Genomic DNA, 18,368 nt, shown 5'->3' with positions numbered 1-18,368 from the left:
AGAGCTCTCTTACACTCATTTTATCTTACACCTGCCCCAAATTGCTACAAAATGATAAAGGAAGACTGGATTATCATTTTACTGAGGCAATAAGAGGTTAAATCATAATTTTAAGATTGCAGGATGACTACTGACCTCAAACCAACCACAGACTAAGATATGCTGACCATATTCTTTTTTTTCACCCAGGGTTAAATACTAACCAACTCAAGTGACCCTAGGAAATAAATAAGAAAGGTTTTTCATACCTCACTGTTATATATAATCACTTGTCTTCCTGGGACAGAAAACAACAATACAGAACGAAGCAAAAGGACCTTCTACAAATGCCCTCTTTAACAACAACAAAAAAATGAGATTAATTTAGGAAGGCCTCTGCTTGCCTGAGAATTTATTCCAAACCTCAAACTAGCCAAGGTTAAGATTATTTTTTAATCTAATAGAGAAAACTAAATTAACAACAAGCGTAAAGATCCCTATTAATACAAAGACATTTTCAATATTAAAATATGTAAACTAACAAGTAGAAGACAAGGATACAGCTCTGTGAACTGCAGGTTTCAATGCTGCTGACAGAACTGGATGCACTAAGATTTAGGTACATATGAACTAGCTACCTTCATCCATGCTTCTGAACTCTTACATATTTGACATGCTTATTATACTCTTATTTAAATCTGATTTTCTTATTTATCATGAATATGTAACAAAATTGAAAAATTATCAGAAACCTCCTGATTGCCTTCTTCCTCCTCTTCCTCTTGTTCTTCTTTCTCCTCTTCTTCCTCTACCTCCTCTTCTTCATCTTCCTCAGACTCATCTGTCATTTCTTCCTCTTCTTCCTCATCATCCTCTTCAAATCCATCTTCATTATCTAATTTAAATAATGCTTGGCGCTTTTGCCGTTCCTCAAACCTTCGGAGTTTCATGGCTTCTTGCAGTTTAGCTTTTAGCACCTGTAGCTTTTCACCTGAAAAGAAATATGTTGACATATTTTAGACATAATAATTGACTACATAATAAAATCATTAAGTATGCACTTTAGGCAAATCCAGAAGTGTTCTAGTAATATTCCAAAGGAAAATCAAGGACCTTAGTACTCAAGGGTTTATTTTAACACATGGGAATTATTATGAACTGAAGTGTAAGAGAGAAATTCTACAACAGGGATTATAAAATAATTATTTAAAGTGTGTGTGTGGGGGAAGTGACTGCAAAAGTCTCTTCTGGCTCAGAAGCCGTGAAGGAAAACACTGATAAATTTACTTATATTAAAGAAACAACTCAAAAGTAAAATTGGCAAAAGATATGAATTGGTAGTTCATAGAAAAACAAATAAATCTAAAATAAAGCTTACTTACAATTTTAATTAAAGTGACACAAGTCAAAATAGTAAGATATAATTTTTGACATTGGCTTGGCAAAAATTGGATTTTATAATATCTATTATTAACAGGAGGAATCAGAAATTCTTATACACTGATTCAGAGTGTGAATTGGTGCAACTACTTTGAAGGACAATTGGATGATATATATCAAAACTTGACTCAAGACTCCACTATCAGGAATTTTGCATCCAGATACATCAATTCATATGTGGTACTAGGAATGGATGTAACAACTAAAAACTGGAACAAACAAGATGTCAATCAAAAGGACTATGGTTAAACAACTTATGTTGTATTCATTCAATGGAGTATTATGCCAACATTTAAAAAAGCCTCAAGAGTAATATAATACGTATCTGAGCCCCTGAGTTTGATGGTCTAGGTTAGGCTGCTGGTCATACCACTTAGTAGCTGTGTAAACTCAAGCAAGTCATTCTAATGCTCTGCATATAGGTTTCTCCATTTATAAAATAAGGATACTAATTTGCTTTGGGTTGTAAGGATTAAATGACATAAAGCATGTAAAACAGCTAGAACAGTGCCTGGCAGAGTAAATGTTTAATATTGCACACATACAAACAAAATGGAATATGCATAAAGTTTTTTTTCTTAGTTATCTTTCAGAAGAATAATTTTTTGATACTTTTTTCAGAGTTTTAATTTTTTTTCCATGTGATATACTACTTGTATTTCACAAAGTGGGTGTGGGAACAACAGACCTGTCTCTAATATATTGCTAAAATAAAAAAGTAAATTACAAAGCAGAATGCATGGTATGATCACATACCATGGTGGGTTGCTTTTGTTTGGTTTTGTTTTGCAGTGCTGTGGATGGGAACCTAGGCAAGTGTTCTCTACCACTCAGCTACATCCCTCAGCCTACTATTTATTGGCTTTTGTTTATTTTCAACATATACATATGTACATACAAAGAGAGTTTATAGGATAGATACACAATATAGTTATTGAACGTATACCTGATAGACTATTAAGTTTTTTATTTATTTTTTCTATGTATTTCTCTACAGTAGATATTTATTGCTTTTTATAAAAAGACAAATACTATTTTAAGAAATAAAGCTACTTTTGACCACTCCACGCCTCTAGGTGTGCAACATGTGAATCATGCTGGAGATCTTGCTGTCCAATCTCCAAAGTATGCAAGGGAAAAGATTCTATAGCTTTGTACTACTGGGTCTTCAGCAACCGTAAAGACAAATACCTGGTTTTGTGTGGCTTGCTCTGTCCAGCTTCTCAGCTGCCAAAGTCACAGGTACCACATCTGCCTTTAGCTCTTCCTTTCCATCATTACCCAAGTTCTTCACTATGATGTTCACATTCACCGTCTGACCAGCCCTGGGTTTGGCCGCTGGATTAGCATGCTTCCAGAAACGCTGCTTCAAGGCTTCCAGTTCTAAACTCAGATGCCAACCAAATTGTCAGTTTGCCATACTCAAGCTCTTCCTTTAAGATTCCAGTTAAGAATTATAAACTAAGTTTCCTAGCTCAACAACATTGAGGAAAAATTATAGAGAGAAACCAAAAATCCCTGTGCTACTAATACTTGCATCAAATTCATATAACTTAACCAAAACTAATGGACTGCTGCAACAATCTTTCCCAGTGTTTCAAAAATCAGACTTTTAAGACAGAATTTACAACTGTTTACAAGTTTGTAAATATGTGCATTCTTTTTTTTTTAAGTATTAAACAAGTAGGAAAAATACCTTAATTCTCAATTATCAAGAGTTTCTCATGGACCTTGTTTTTTTCAATTCCCTGTTTTGAATATTTTACCATTAGCAATGTCAGTGATATAACTCAGCAGCAGGCTTGGAAAAAGTTTTTTGGGTTTTTATTTTTTGATGAAACTGTTCTACAATAAGAAAGGAAATCCCTTGTACCACACACTCAATTTGTATATATATGCTAGGAAAGCTCAGTACTCCACTGCAATAGAGTCTGTCCTCTCATCTTCATTGCTATAGCTTAGAATTTCCTTCTCTTTTTTCCCTCAGCCAGCTGTTACCTGGCACCATCTCCTACTTACTCTGTTGAACACTTCATACCATTGTGGGATCTGTCATGAGAGAGCTGGCTGGCAAGACAGCTGGCAGTTATACAGAGAATGGAAAGGAAAAAAAGAAAAGCTCCTTTGGGGATGAGAGGAAATATCTCTGGATATTTTCATGCAGCCATTTTTCTTCCCTGATAAAAGGTCTAAGGTCTCCAAGTTTATTAATTTTTAACAAATGTACTCAAATTACTTTAGTAGCTTTGTGATTATCATATAGATGTGTTTTTTTCTCTTCCTAGAGGATCTAAATAGAAAAAGAGAACTAAAAGAAAATCTTTTTACCCTGAGTCCCTAACATTATTAGCAGCAAAAACCCAACTCCAAACAATGGTATATTTACATTTCAAGCAAAAGAATAGGGAGAGAAGCTGTAAGTCTGTTTCCCATTTTAGTGATTCAGTAAAGTTGGAAGCAACAGGTTGTGGCAGTGGAAAGGGAACAGAAGAAGGTAGATGGTTATTGATGCCAACAGAATAAAAGAAACAGTTGTCTAGGAAGATTATTAAGGACCTAAAATAACAGTAAGGAGGTGTCATCATTCCATAACTGGAAAGAAAGCAAAATTCTCGAAACTCTTTATCCTCTAATCTATGGGAGCAACCACTTCCTTTGCTCTTTATTACACAGCTCAACCATCACTTTCCTCTCCCTCCACACTTCATCATTTCTCCAAGTAAATAATTTCTGCCCAGCTCAAGTCTCTACCAATAGCTTGTATCTCTAACTATTCTCATTCCCACTGCTCTGATCAGAGTAAGGGAATTAAAGGTAGAGACTATTTCCTGTGCTATTGCAAAGAATAAGAATAATATATTTCAGATGCAACTAAGTTTAATCTACATGCAATTTTTCATGAAAACCTTATTCTACATGAGGTAAGGAAACTAAGCTGTTCCTACTGCTTTTACTCTTAACTCCTTCCAAGGCATCCACCACATCAGATACCTGGTTACACTTCCTAAAACAAGTATCTGATATCCTTTGCTAAAAACTTTTCAATGGTCTTCTACTAGCAAAAGGCTAAAGTCCAAGCTCTAGCATGGCCTAAAAGCCTGCATGAGCTAGGCTCTTATCATGAATCCCTTTGCAATCTTCACTTCCACCAGCCAGAACTCTCTGTACTATCTATTATCTATATCACTTGCAGTTCTGTCCCCTTCACTAGTAAATCCTTACCTCTCCTCCCTGCCTCAGTGTCTCCTCAACTTTCAGGACTCAGCTCATTTCAGAAGCTTCCCTTGACTCCCTAATCAAAGTAAGCACAACTTTCATGTCAATTATTTCTAAAGCAAAACATGTTTTGTGGTAAAAGCAAGTGTCCATTATTTGGCAGGCACTATGCTGGGTTCTTCTATAAACCAAGTATAATGTTGGAAAAATTGCCAATTCCACTGAGCCTGTTTCTTCTTTATGCAAAATAGTATCTGGGGCTATGAGAATTAAGCAAGATAACTAATAAGAAATTTATCAGGGATGTGGACTGGCTCAAGTGGTAAGACCACCTGCTTTGCAAGTGTGAGGCTGAGTTCAAACCCCAGTACCGCCAAAAAAAAAAAAAAAAAGAATTTATCAGTATCTAATATAGTAGATACTTAAAAAATGCTTTTTCCCCATCCCTTTGCCCAGAACTGTTTAGATAACTTTTTGTTCCATTTAACAAAACATTTCCTCAGAGTTATGGGCAGCAGCACATTCTCATGCTTCTTAGCTAATGGAGCTATGCTAGTTCTGTTATATGACCCCTCCACTGTACTTCCATTTCCAATCAAACTGTCACCTCTTCCCAAAATGCACTATGCAGAGTTCTTTCTGTCCTTTCCAAGAATGTCATTTTTCTGCCTCCACAAAGTCCATTCAATCAACAAAATCTGGCCAGGCATTTTTTATACACCACACAGTGGCTGACATAGCACCTGCCAACAATAAGCTATCTAATGAAGGAGTCTTGATATAAGCAATTTTAGGCAGCAATCACTATTTTGAGTGTTCTTATGCTATCCACTTAAATGCATTATTTCAATAAATCTGCACTATAGCTCCTGAGCCATACAGTGCTTATTTCATTTTTTTTTTAAAGATGGGCTAAAAAGAGCCAGGTATGGTAGCACATGCCTATAATTCCAGCACTCAGGAGGTTGAGGCAGAAGAATCAGGAGTTTAAGGCCACCCTGAGCTACATAGCAAGATCCTGTCTCAATAACAATAAAGATGAGCTGGAGAGGCCAGTTAGCATACCCGTGGTTAAACAGTTCTTTGTGTAGTTCAGACTCAAACCCTGGTCTTGCTAGAGTCTAAGCTTTTAATCACTATACCACGCTGCCTTAACAAAGAGGAAGAGCACCCAACTCTACCTGAGTCAAGAAGTGTACTAAATGTGATAATGCTTGAGTTCAATGTTGAAGGATCATTCATTCATTCATCCACTCAACAAACAGAAATGCTATCATGTGTCATCCACTGAGGTAGCTCTGGAGATAGAGCACAGCACAAGGCAGGAGATCTCAACTCACAGTACAAAAGGCAAGGAACAAATATAACATCCATACACTCTTACTTTAACCAGCCATTGGAAGAAATATCCCTCCTCTGAACTCTCATAATACTTTATTCTAAAAAATTTTTTTCAGAATACTTTTCTTTTTCATGTTATTTAATTTTTTCCACTTATCAATAATATCCATAGGTTCTGTATCTGTGGATACAACCAGCTTCAGATTGAAAGTACTTGAAAAAAACTGCATCTGCACTGAACATGTACAGACTGTTTCCTTGTCCTTATTCCCTAGATAATACAGTACAACTATTTACATAACAATTTACATCATATCTTAATTTCAGCTACTCAGGAGGCAAAGATCAGGCAGAAATAAATTTGTAAATACCATAATACAATAGCAATGTACCTCTTTGATATATTAACTATCATCAGGCTTCCATTTTAAATAAGGTTGGGATCACTCTGACATTCTGCCAAATTTATCTAAGTGGAATTCTGCACACATCTGGTACAGCTATAAAGTAAGATGTGTGGTTATTGGCTTCTCCCATGTTCCCTGCCCTTCACAGTAGCAAATAATCAACAGTTGACAGGATAAAGCACCCCAAGGAGATTCCCCACAATTTAAAGGATTACCTCTGTTGGTTTCAGGTTCATCGAGTATCACAAAGGAATCTTTATCAGCACCCAGCCGAGGTTTAATGGAAATATCTACTCCCAGCTGTTTAAGTCTATCCAGAGTGAACCGTCTCACTTTTTCAGGTGGCACAACTGCTGATGATTTAGTTTTCTGCATAGGTTCTTCCACTTTCTCATCTGTGTCTTCTGTTTTTCTCAGTCTATCTTCTTCCTCCAAGGCATGAGCGTCAGATGCTATGAGCCCTCCAATCTGATGCTCCTCACTGGCCTTGTTCCTGAGGATGTCGGATTCCTGTTGCAACACTGATGTGTCCCCAAGCAAAGGACTATCATCACTTTGTTTCTGTTTCTCCTGAATTTCCAGCTCTTTGTTTCTTACTGGATCCTTACTGCAAGCCTCACCTGATCTAGTTGTGATCTGAAGTTCCTTTGAAACCATAGGGAGTACGTGAATTTCCGTTTCATATTCTGTACCTGTTGTCTGCTCAAAACTTTTCCTGTGGTGATCACCATTCATTTCAGTTGTACCTGCAGCATTTATGATTTCTTTGCAATGGCTTGACTGATACTTAGATGACCTAGAGAAAAGGCAATGAGCTAAAGTTGAAAAGTATCTTAAATATGAAACATTCTTATCTCTTAACACATAATCAGCTAAGTTTTTAAAAGAGTAAGGAATCTGGAGGCATGGTTCAAGTGGTAAAGCACCTGATTTGTAAGCACAAAGCCCTGAGTTCAAACCCCAGTCCCACCAAAAAAAAGAAAGAGAGAAAGGAACATGGACTTTTTATGCCAGATGTTGGCTATAAAACTAAATATTCACAAAGAACGAAGATTATAATCACATGGATAAAAGGTTCTTACTTGAGTAGTGCCATGGCATTTCCCTGGCAGGTGGGCCGGGGTTTACGTTTGAAGAAATCATGAATAGTTTTATTCTCAGGCATATGATATGGAAGATTAAGTGCAGACTCTAAAAAATAGAAAATAAGCAGACACACCTACTGTATATTCTGAAATGTCACTTCATAGTCAGTCCACCAAACAGTAAAACCAAAGCTATCACAAGAAACAGAAAATAATCCTGGCTTTAACAAGGACAAGAACTAAGTATAAGAGAGCTTCCTGAAGACTAGTAGCTTTTAAACCTAGTTGTGAAATCAAAATAATCCAGAAGCTTTTAGGGACAGAGGCATGGATTGATAGGTAGAGTGCCTGCCTATCAAGCACAAAGTCCTCAGTTCAAATTTGAGTACCAAAAAAAGAAAGAGAGAGAGGGACTTATTTTCCAGAGGTGTGGGATTTATTATTCAAGTGGTAGAGCACCTATTTTGCAAGTTCAAACCCCAGTCACACACACACACACAGAGTACAAAATAATCCAGAATTTTTAAACAAATACAGACTCTTGAACCCCATTTCAAATCTACTGAATCAGAATCTTTATATATTTGAAACTTCCTAAAGGGACCCTGATACAATCAGTCCACAGACAACCATTTAGAAGTTTTTTCTTGGCGAGGTATGGTGGCTCACGCCTGTAATCCCAGCTACTCTGAAGGCAGAGATCAGGAGGACCATGTTTGAGACCAATCTGGCAAAAAAGTTAGTGAGAACTCATCTCAATTAATAAGCTGAGTATGATGGCAAATACCTGTTATTCCAGCTACTTGGAAGGCATAAATGGGAGGACTGTAGTTTAGGCCAGTCTAGGGGAGAAACAAAAGACCCTATTTGAAAAATAATTAAAGCAAAAAAGGGCTGGGGATCATGACTCAAGTGGTAGAGGGCCTGCTAGCAAACACAAGGCCCTGAGTTCAATCCTCATTACCACAAAAGAAAAAAAAAAAAATCTCCTCTTTACCCCACTACACTTCTGCAAATTTTTCTGATTATACTAATATTCAAGGGCTTGAGAACAACGGTCACTTACCAAGATCAATTCTAAAGTTCATGTTATAATTTGAGTTTACATTAGGAATGTCAAAAACAATATTAACAAGTTTACAAAAAAACATTGTGATTCACTGCAAAGCTTATTATACTGGTTTGTATTACCTCGAATAAGGCGCTGAGTCTCACTATGCATTTTTTTTAATGCTTCCTTACTTAACTTGGCTGCTTTTCTTTCCTTAAAGAAAACAAAAGGTGAAACTACATTAATGTTGTCATCCAGAAAGATATATTCATCCCTCAAGTTTGTTCTCCCTAAGAATAGAGGAAGAGAAGGAATAGTAAACACTAATTTACTCAATATAACATAAATCCAAGGAGCTCATTTATTGGCAAGTCTCAGAAAATTAATTCAATCTGATACGTATTTGTGTTCCTGCTATGTACAAAGCAATATGTTGGGTCCCAGGAAAACAAGATAAACAAGATATCTATTCCTGATAAAAGCACAATCCTCTGGGGACAGAGATCAATGTGAATACTATATAGGGCTCTACCTTACCTTCCTCATGGTACCTTTGGATGACTCACTTTCTTCTTCGAATGAAAAGATACCATTCTCCAAAGATGATTCCTTTTTCTGAAACAGAATGCAAGTAGATTATGAGGACAAAAACTAAATTTGAATAAAAGGATATTATATTACATACTAATTACCAATAATTCAATAATTATCAAATAGAAAATGTTAAACATATAGCATCCTCTTATGCTTAGAAAAAAAATGAGATGCCTCAAATCTTCAAATAGAATTTGGACCCTCCCTTCTTGTATCTCTGCTTATATATTTCCCTAGGGAGGGACAATGACTTCCAGTGGCTAAAGAAAATCTTAAGAAAAACAATTATGTTTGGGTAATCACAAATGCTAAGCAAGCACTCTACCACTGAGCTACACCCTGAGCCCGTGCCTCTCTTTAACACTATCCCTTAAACCTTACAGTGTTTATTTCCAGAGGTCACAGAATTGTAAAATTGATATCTCTGCCCCGTTACTTATCTGCTTCTAAGCACAACATAAAGTACCTTACATTTTCCCCTGACCAACATTCCTAAAAGGGCAATAATAAAATACTAGTTTTCAAAGAAGTTAGCATGTCTATCACTTGTACTGCAAGTTTCCAAAGTTAACAGCTGAAAAACTCATCAATCAACACTTCTTTTTTCAGTTAAAAAAATAAGATTGTAACAGTAAGTAAAAAAATAAAGCAAAGGTTACAAGTAGTTGGTTAGCTCTTATTGCAAACATGATGGTTCTTAACTTGCCTTGTGATTTTTTACTTTGTTTTTCACAGCTGCCCTTATGGATTCTAATGACTCTTCATCTTCCAATGGAGAGTTATTTTCCTCCTCCAAACCTGTTTCAAAAAGGTCTTTATCCACAAGAAGACAGCCACTGTCATTAAATGGCTGTTCCACATTATTTTCCTGGACAATGCATAAAGAAAAAACATAATCCAATCATTTTAAAGCCCAGCATTTCACATTATATGCCAATTTGGATCAGGCAAGCAAAAATCCAACTTTCATCAATAAGACATTCATCTAGAACATTCTGATTCCTAACAGTCACAGTTAGCCTTTTAAGTGCAAGCTAAGACTTTTATCCAAATATCCAGAAATAAATTAGTAAACAATAAAAATTTTTAAAAGTCAGCTAAGTACTTATTAAGCAACTAGTTTATAAAATGAGTAATTTTTCTAGGTAGCAAACAAACTTTTGAATGATGTATGCATTAAAAATTCTCCTTTCAAAGTTAACTTTCATCAGGTTAGAAGTAGCAAAGAATTACTCCATGAACTTAACAGAAATCCATTTATTTGGAAGTGTCCTCTGCATATCCACAATAACAAATAAGATCAATAAACTGTAAAATATGTACTTATTACACTGCACAAAGCAGTCACTTCAAAGCTATGTTCCAAGTATAGAAACAACCTCAAAAACTAAGTCACTTTTTCTAAAATATTAATTTACCTGAGAAAAGGGAAATTAGTCTTTAAAAATGTACCTCAATGAGTAGATAAAGAAAATATGGCATATATACACAAAATTATTATTCAGCCATAAAAAGTAATGAAATTCTGTCATTAGCAGCAACTTTTGATGGAACTGGTAGACATTAAGTGAAATAAAGCATGCCTAGAAAGACAAATACCACATGTTCTCACTTATACGTAGAAGTTAAAAAACTGATCTCATAGAAATAGAGACTAGACAGCAGTTATCAGAGCCTGGCAAGGGGATGAGGAGGAAGGAAGGAGAATATAGGATATAGGGATGTGGTTAAATAGAAATAACTCCTAATGTTCTACAGCACATTAAGATAACTAGAATTGAAAACTATTAATTGAATATTTCAAAAACCAGTAAAAAAGACTTTGGATCTTCCCAACACAAATAAATGCTAAATGCCAGAGGTGATAGATCTGCCAATTGCTCTAATGTATCACTTCACAGTGTATACATGTATTGAAATATCACACTCCACAAATATGTACAATAACAGTGTCAATTAAAAATAAAAATATAGGGCTGGGGGATATGGCTCAAGTGGTAGAGAGCCTGCCTAGCAAGCTTGAGGCTCCCATCTAAAACTCCAGTACCACCAAAAAATAAATAAACAATTAATTAATTAAAAATTTTGAATAAAGACTACATTACTGGGCTCAAAAAATTATAATGTACCTCATCTTTTGTTTCCTTCTTTTTCAACCGTCTGATTTTCTCCATCTTTCTTTCTTCCTTCTCAAGTCTTCTCTTTGATTTTACTTTTGCTTTTCCTTCATTTCCTTCTTTATCACTTATGGATTTTTTAGAAGGTTTTCTGTCAATGGTGGTAAAGTCTACAGAGTTTCCAAATTGGAGAATCAGCTCTGAACCAGGTGTAACCTGAGTTTCAAGATTTTCTTGATACAAAGACTCCTCCCTATTACTTTCATCATTGTTTGCCAGTGTTTTGTGAATCCTTTTGTTTTTTCCACTTTTTCCAGCATATAAGTTCTCTTTATTTTCCTCATCACTGTCATAAGTAGTTTTCTCTGGAGAGGCATTTCTGTTTTCTGATTCAGAATCACTGTCCTGTAGTACCTTCCTGCTTTTCAGTTTTTTACTCACAAATATCTCCTCGTCTGAATCTGGAGGAAACATAATTCAAAAAAAAAATAAAAAGGTACATAATCAATTGTCCTTCCTCCTAGTCCCACTCTTCCTCAAAAATATATTCAATTATACATGTGAAAATATGTATCATCTTGTGAAATTATGTAACTACCATTAAGAACTGATTGTAGCAAAGCCTATCTAAAAATATATTTTGAAAATCTTTTTCCCTGGAAAAATGTCTCTTGCTGAGAAGTATAATTATATACATTTACAACGTATAAAGTTGTTCTAATCCATCTGGCAGGTGTTTAAAAAAATCCCTTTATTATAGGATGAATGCATTTAATCAAGCATTGTGATAGTTATTGGACATTTTATACACTCAGTAATATAACAGAAATGGATATTTTTCAAAAAGGTATAAGCACTGTTACTTTGCTTTTATAATAAACAAAACAAACAAAACGGTTGGGGCATTAAAAATTTAATAAGCCAAGATAATAATGAAATCAATCTAACACACTTAAAAGCTGGGCTCCCACATTCTATTCCTAAAATGAAAGTACTGAATATTACAAACCTCTTTCACTTAAGGGCTCAGCTGTTTCAAAGCTGCCTTGTCCACTGTCTGAAGGACTGTCTACTTTTTCTTGTGAAATGAAATCATTGATTTCTAGGTGAACCTAGAAAATGAGAATAAACTTTCCATTAGCCAGGAGGAGAGCTAGAACTTCAAGTACCCACTGATACACAAATCATCATGGAATCCTCAAGATGAAATAGGGAAAGAATTGATACAATGGTTTAATGAAGGGATGACATCTAGGATTACAGCACAAAAAAACAAAATCACTTCAGGATGCCAAATGAATTAACTCTTTATTATAGTTATATATAGTAAGTATATTAATTGTGCAAATTAATGGCATGCATTGTGACATTTCCATATCTATATATACATCATGAAACCAACACATACTTCTACTACTTCACCCCTCCCCCCACTTCCTGGTACCTCTTTCTACTTTCAGGTCCATTTTTTTTTTTTAATTTCCATATATGGGAGAAAACATGTGTTTTACTTACTTTGTGTCTGACTTATTTTGCTATAAATAATAACCTTTTTTAAGGTTGAATAATACTCTATTGTGTACATACACCATATTTTCTTAATTCACTCATTGAACATTACACCTAGGCAATGATCATTAATGGCTGCTAACATTACCAAAAGAGAAACAACCAGACATTATGAATAGCCTAATAGAAGTACCCAACACCATCCAGGAGGCATTCTTGGTAGAACAATCAGATCTGAATCTCTAGATCTAAACACCCATTTATACTAAATGGAACAGAGGAACATGTTAAATAACACTACAGAGATGCAACCTAGGTGTAAGAAACTCTACAGGACAAACTGGATGGTCTCTGAAATAATAAATTACAAGGAAAAAAGAGAGGAAAAGAGAACCTATAGAATAAAGGGAGTTAATATACAGGAGATACACAATATAAAGATATGTATGTGTATATATTTAAGTGTAAATATGCAGATTTATTTAAATCCTGATCCAAACAAAAACTGAAAATATATGAGTCAAAGAAATCTGAACACTAATGAGATGTTTACTAGATGTGGTAATAATGTTGTGGTTGTCCTTTTTTGGAAAGCCCTGCCTTTTAGAAATGCACACTGAAGTTATCTGTGGATGAAATAGTATGATGTCTGAAATTGTCTTACAAATATTCCAGCAATAGAAAAAGTGAAGGGGTAGAACTGAAACAAAGATTGACCATTATCTGATAATAGTCAAAGTTAGGTTCAGTACACCAATCTTTTGTGGCTTTTTTGGTACTAGGTAGAGTTTGAACTCAGAGCCTCACCCTTGCTAGATGGGTGCTCTACCACTTGAGAAACTCCATCAGCCCTTTTTTTTTGTGACAGGTATTTTCTACAGGCTGGCTTCAAACAACAATCCTGATCTCTGCCTCCTGAATAGCTGAGATTACATGCGTGCTGGGCTCATAACACCAATTTTTCTACATTTGTACACACTTGAAAATTTCTAATAAAAACGCTTTTAAAAGTCACAAAAGCAAAGATAAATAAAATAAATGAATAATTAATTTTTTTAAAAAGTCACAAAAGCCAGGTGTGGTGGCAAATGCCCAGCACTGCGGTTTGAGGCAGAAAACCTGGGGTATATAACGGGACCCTGTCTCAAAAAGACCCTCCTTTTGTAAATAGTTTTATTGGAACCCAGGACTTTTATTGGATTAAGGCAAGGTGGGACAGGGTGTGCCGGGGTCCGTTTTTGTCTTTATTTAAAAGTCTGCTATTTTGTTCAATATCAAATCCTGGGGGCTGGCAGAGTGGCTCAAAGCCTGAGGCCCTGGATTCAAACCCCAGTGCCGCCAAAAAAAACAAAAACAAAAGTCAAATCATGGGCTTTTTTTTTTTTTTTTGCATAAAATATGATTTGCATTTGATGACTAGGTTTTTGGTGTTCCCCCTTAAATTCTACTCCTGGCCCCAAAGAATAACACAGATCTGGAAACACGTCTTTTGTGCCCAATTCAGGCTGTGTACCGACGGTCAGCCGCCCGGAACTCCGGTGTTCCTTCCCTACTCGGGACGGCGTGGGAAAACGCGCGGGGACCCCCAAGGCCAAGGCCGCTCTCAGGCCCAGTTCCCACCTGCCACACCCTCGCCCCGCACCCCCGCGGCCGGGTGGGCCAGGACCTCCTCTCTTTTGGGACGCTGTAACAGGAGCCTGCGCAGCAGGAAACGCGCCAAAGGGGAAGGCGGGCTGTGGAGACCAGCTGGGCAGCCAGCAGCGCGCGCCGCCGACCCCGGGAGCATCGGGGTCGCGGGGATCCAGCGCGGGAAGCTGGGCGGCGGGATGGACTCCGGGCCGCGGGGCCTCAGAGCGGTGCATGCTGGGAACTGTAGTCCTCCCGACCCGGAGCGCCCGCTCTGCCGGGTGCTACCTCTACCTCACCCCACCCCACCCCATCCTACCCTACCCTGGGCGTGCAGCCTCCGCAGCCCCTGCGAGTGCCCACACTCACCTCCGAGCCCACCTCGCTCGACATGATTCCGGCCTCTTCAGCGCTCGGCTCCAGACGAAGCCGTTTTCAGTTTCCTCAACCTGCGAATGAGCTGTTCTCTGGGACTCTGGCCGGGCAGTGCAGTTCGAGCTTTCGCGCCCAGCCGCAGTGGAGGCTCCACCCTCGATGATTTGCACCAATCCGGAGGTTGAGTCACCGTGGACACTCCGCCCCCATTCGTCTCTCCAATCACGAAGCGCCTTCGGCCGGCCCTGCAAATATAATCTGGGCAGGTTTGGCGGGTGGTCGTCGCTCTTGTCAACCAACCCCTTGTCGTGGCTAGTGGTTCCTCGTTGCGGGATGGCCTGGCGCTCTGGCCCAGCAAGGCAGAATTTTGTGAGTGGTGTTTTTTGACATTTGATCCCTCTTGTAGCTTGACAGTTCTCACCAAGCGCAATTTGAGGAGTGAGCAGCCAGGCAGGAAGTGAACTGAGGATAGGTCCCCAGGAACCCGGGGTGTCCTGTACCCGAATCGTTTCCGAGGGAGTCGGAACCCCGTGGGGATTTTCTCCACTAACTCCACCACCCCTGAAGCAGTTAGATCCTGTCTTCCTCTTCTTGTACATGACACACAATATTGAACATAAACATCAGTTTTGCAAGCGCTCAAATGCCAAAAAAAATCCTTGGGTAATTTTTATAAAAGTTTATTTAGAGTTAATTCGAGGATGCAGAAAGCACCTATCTCCCCCCAGAAGTCTTTCTACCTTTGGAAAGGCTGGAAAAAGAAGAAAAGCTCTGAGGTCAGACTCACCCTAGACCACTCTAATTCCAGTTTTGCCACTATGTGAGTTACGATCTTTTTGCCTCTCTGAGTCGATTCTCTGTCCTTTCTTTGCCTTGGTCTGTGTCCAGACAAGGCTGTCCTCTCTGGATTGTGTTACCCAGTTTCCTTGCCCTCTGGCTTCTGTTGAGTCAGGCCACTAAAAGGAAGGAAGGAGAGGGGAAAAGGTCAGCGTATTTACTGCTCAACTTCACCTCTATGGTCATATCCACTGTAGGGTGACCAACTGGGCCCAGATTGCACAGGACTTTCCCAGTTTTAGCACAGAAAGTCTCACATCTCAGGAACCTTCTCAGAGCTATACGATGATGGTCGGTTGCCCTATCCTCTGGACTCTTCAAATTTCTAGCCTAGCTGGGTTCAGATAAAAAGCTACTCTTTTCATCTTCATTTCTTACCACCCTCTTTACCACCTCTCAATCCACTTCTGCCCCCACCAAGATCCCATCATCTGGGAATCTGCAGCTGGCTTTATAACTTAGTAGTAAAGCACTTGTTTAGCATGAATGAGGCCCTGGATTCAATTCCAAGGATCTCAAAAACAACAACAAAAATTCCATCCCTATGTCTGAATCTACCCCCTCTTCATCCACTTTACTATCATTTCTGCACTGGTGATTCCCAAATATACATCTATAGCAGAAGGGCCAACATTTATTGGGCATTTATTTGGTAACAAAGAGTTGCCAGAATTTTATAATCATCAATCTTCAGAGTAAGGTAAATAACATGATTCTCTACATTTTAGTAGATGAGGAAAATGGACTTTTAAATTTTGTATTTTGTTTTTTGGGGTGGCACTGGGGTTTGAGCTCAGGGCCTCACACTTGCTAGGCAGGTGCTCTACCACTTGAGCTACTCTGCCAGCCCAATATGTGACTCACAGGTCACGTCCTCCACCATTTCTGATTCAGTGTGTCTGAAGTGGGGGGCAAGGGTGTGTATTTCCATCAAGTGCACAAGTAATGCAAGCACTGCTCATCTAGAGACCACCTTTGAGAACCAAGGGCATGGAGCAACCCTGCATGGTAAGGAAACTGATAAATATTTGTTCAATTAATTAATCTAGTTGACAATTATATTCTTCTTCTTAAGTTCCTTTTGAAAGTAAATAAATGAAATAATTTCCTTGTGTTGGTATTTTCAGATCTCTGGGGAGCAGTTCTTCACTCACTCATTAGAGAAGCTGAGAGAGAAAGCTTCAATTTGGGCAATGGGTGGATGAGGTGGTGAGCTAGAAAAAGGAACCTGTAATTCATTTTTTTATTGTGGTAGAATATGTATAACATAAAATTTACCATTTAAATAATTTTATATAATTAATTGATTTCAATGCTGGGGATTGAAAACCCAAGACTTGGTATGGGCATAGCACATCTCTACCATGAAGGTACACCCCCAGCCTTAACCATTTTAAAGTATGGTTCAGTGGTGTTGAGTACATTCACATTGTTGTGCAACCAGTCTCCAAATCTCATCTTGCAAAACTGAAACCCTGTACCCAGTAAACAATAATTCATTTCTACTATTCCCAGGAAATCTTTTATTCTATACAGAAACTTGTGCTGAACTGAGGTGGGTCAATATTTGGAATTAGCAATTCCAAATTCAGTTTTGGTGAATGGCACATAATCCATCACTTACCAACCAAGAAACCTAGGAGTCACCCTTGAATCTTCTGTCCCTTGCCCCTCAAGTTTAGGCATCCAACAAGCCAAGTTTATGAAGTTGAGAGATGGCAATGAAGGAAACATTTAAAGTGTTTACTTTATAGGTATTAGCCCTAACCCATTCTATAGAGGCTTTGTGAGTTTAGGTAGTCATTTATTTTCTCAGAGCCTTGTTTTCCTTATTTGTAACTGGAAAACATTGACTCAGATCACTATTCTCAAATAGGTTTGGGCTGGGGGTATAGCTCAGTGGTAGAGCACTTGCCTAGCCTGCTTGAGGGCATAGGTTCAATCCCCAACACTTGAAAAAAACAAAAACAAAGACTTCAATGGATTTTATTGGCAAAGTACCTGGAAGTATGTAGTACTGCACATGAAATACTTTGTAGTAAATGACACTCTTAATCTGATCACACAAATTAGGAAACATTTTCACTAGTATGATATATCATTATGTCATAAAGTCAGTACTTAAAAATCAATTCTAAGAGTACATGTGCACGAAAAAATAAGTCATGGAACTTAGCTTGCTGAGCCCTTTCTCAAGTGTTCTATTTATATTTGTTCCTTGGCAGACAAACAAAAGTACATAGTAGAGCTTAAGAAAGTTTGAAGCTAAATTACATCTTTAACTTGTTCGGTTTTTGTTTTTACAGACTGGAAACTGAACCGAGGGCCTCAGACATGCTAGGCAAGTGCTGTACCACTAAGATATACCTCCAGCCCTTATCTTTTCTTCTTCTTCTGAAAATTGAGAAAAACCTACCACGTTACATTTCTACTACAGGTGTTACTATTCCTCTGAAGGTAAGTTTACAAACTAGTTTTCTGAAGTCCTCAGCCTCTAAATCCTCCTCCTTGGAGAAGTGCTGCCACCATATGGCATATCTTGGTCATGTCAGTCCATCTATTGTCTGTAGCCACTCTCAACACTTTTGGGTGTGTGTTGTATTAGGGGGGTTCTTCAAGCATCTTATTTCAAAGCTAATTTCATATTTTAATTCCAAACAGTTTTAAAGCTCTTGGAGTATCCTGCTGGGAAGCCAGAACAGTTTTTCTTGCTTAATGTAATACCTCCTGATCGCTAAACAATGGCACAGGACCTGACACATAGTGGGTGCTTAATAACTAACTGTTGAAT

The 18,368-nt window shown here is 37.8% G+C and overlaps 1 protein-coding gene across 2 annotated transcripts in view; it reads right to left on the bottom strand.

Annotated features, from left to right (window-relative positions):
* The window catches only part of Clspn (claspin), a 29,217-nt gene extending 14,311 nt beyond the window's left edge, over positions 1–14,906 (bottom strand). Inside the window, exons 1-10 of one of the 2 annotated variants that reach the window (XM_020159612.2) lie at positions 14,735–14,906; positions 12,240–12,342; positions 11,243–11,691; positions 9,820–9,981; positions 9,057–9,134; positions 8,660–8,732; positions 7,466–7,574; positions 6,599–7,179; positions 2,611–2,802; positions 732–970 (exon numbers count right to left, since the gene is read on the bottom strand). In XM_020159612.2, coding sequence (XP_020015201.1) covers positions 732–970; positions 2,611–2,802; positions 6,599–7,179; positions 7,466–7,574; positions 8,660–8,732; positions 9,057–9,134; positions 9,820–9,981; positions 11,243–11,691; positions 12,240–12,342; positions 14,735–14,758 — 2,010 coding nt within the window. In that variant the 5' untranslated portion in view covers positions 14,759–14,906. Of the gene's footprint in view, positions 1–731; positions 971–2,610; positions 2,803–6,598; positions 7,180–7,465; positions 7,575–8,659; positions 8,733–9,056; positions 9,135–9,819; positions 9,982–11,242; positions 11,692–12,239; positions 12,343–14,405; positions 14,585–14,734 lie in introns of those variants that run through there. The other variant, XM_074080595.1, reaches the window with a different exon arrangement.
* Positions 14,907–18,368: the final 3,462 nt, after the last annotated feature.

The sequence above is a fragment of the Castor canadensis genome, chromosome 7 (assembly GCF_047511655.1).
Source record: "Castor canadensis chromosome 7, mCasCan1.hap1v2, whole genome shotgun sequence".
Lineage (NCBI taxonomy): Eukaryota > Metazoa > Chordata > Mammalia > Rodentia > Castoridae > Castor > Castor canadensis.
The sequence above is the reverse complement of the archived record's forward strand: the minus strand, read 5'-3'. Positions and strand labels throughout refer to the sequence as shown.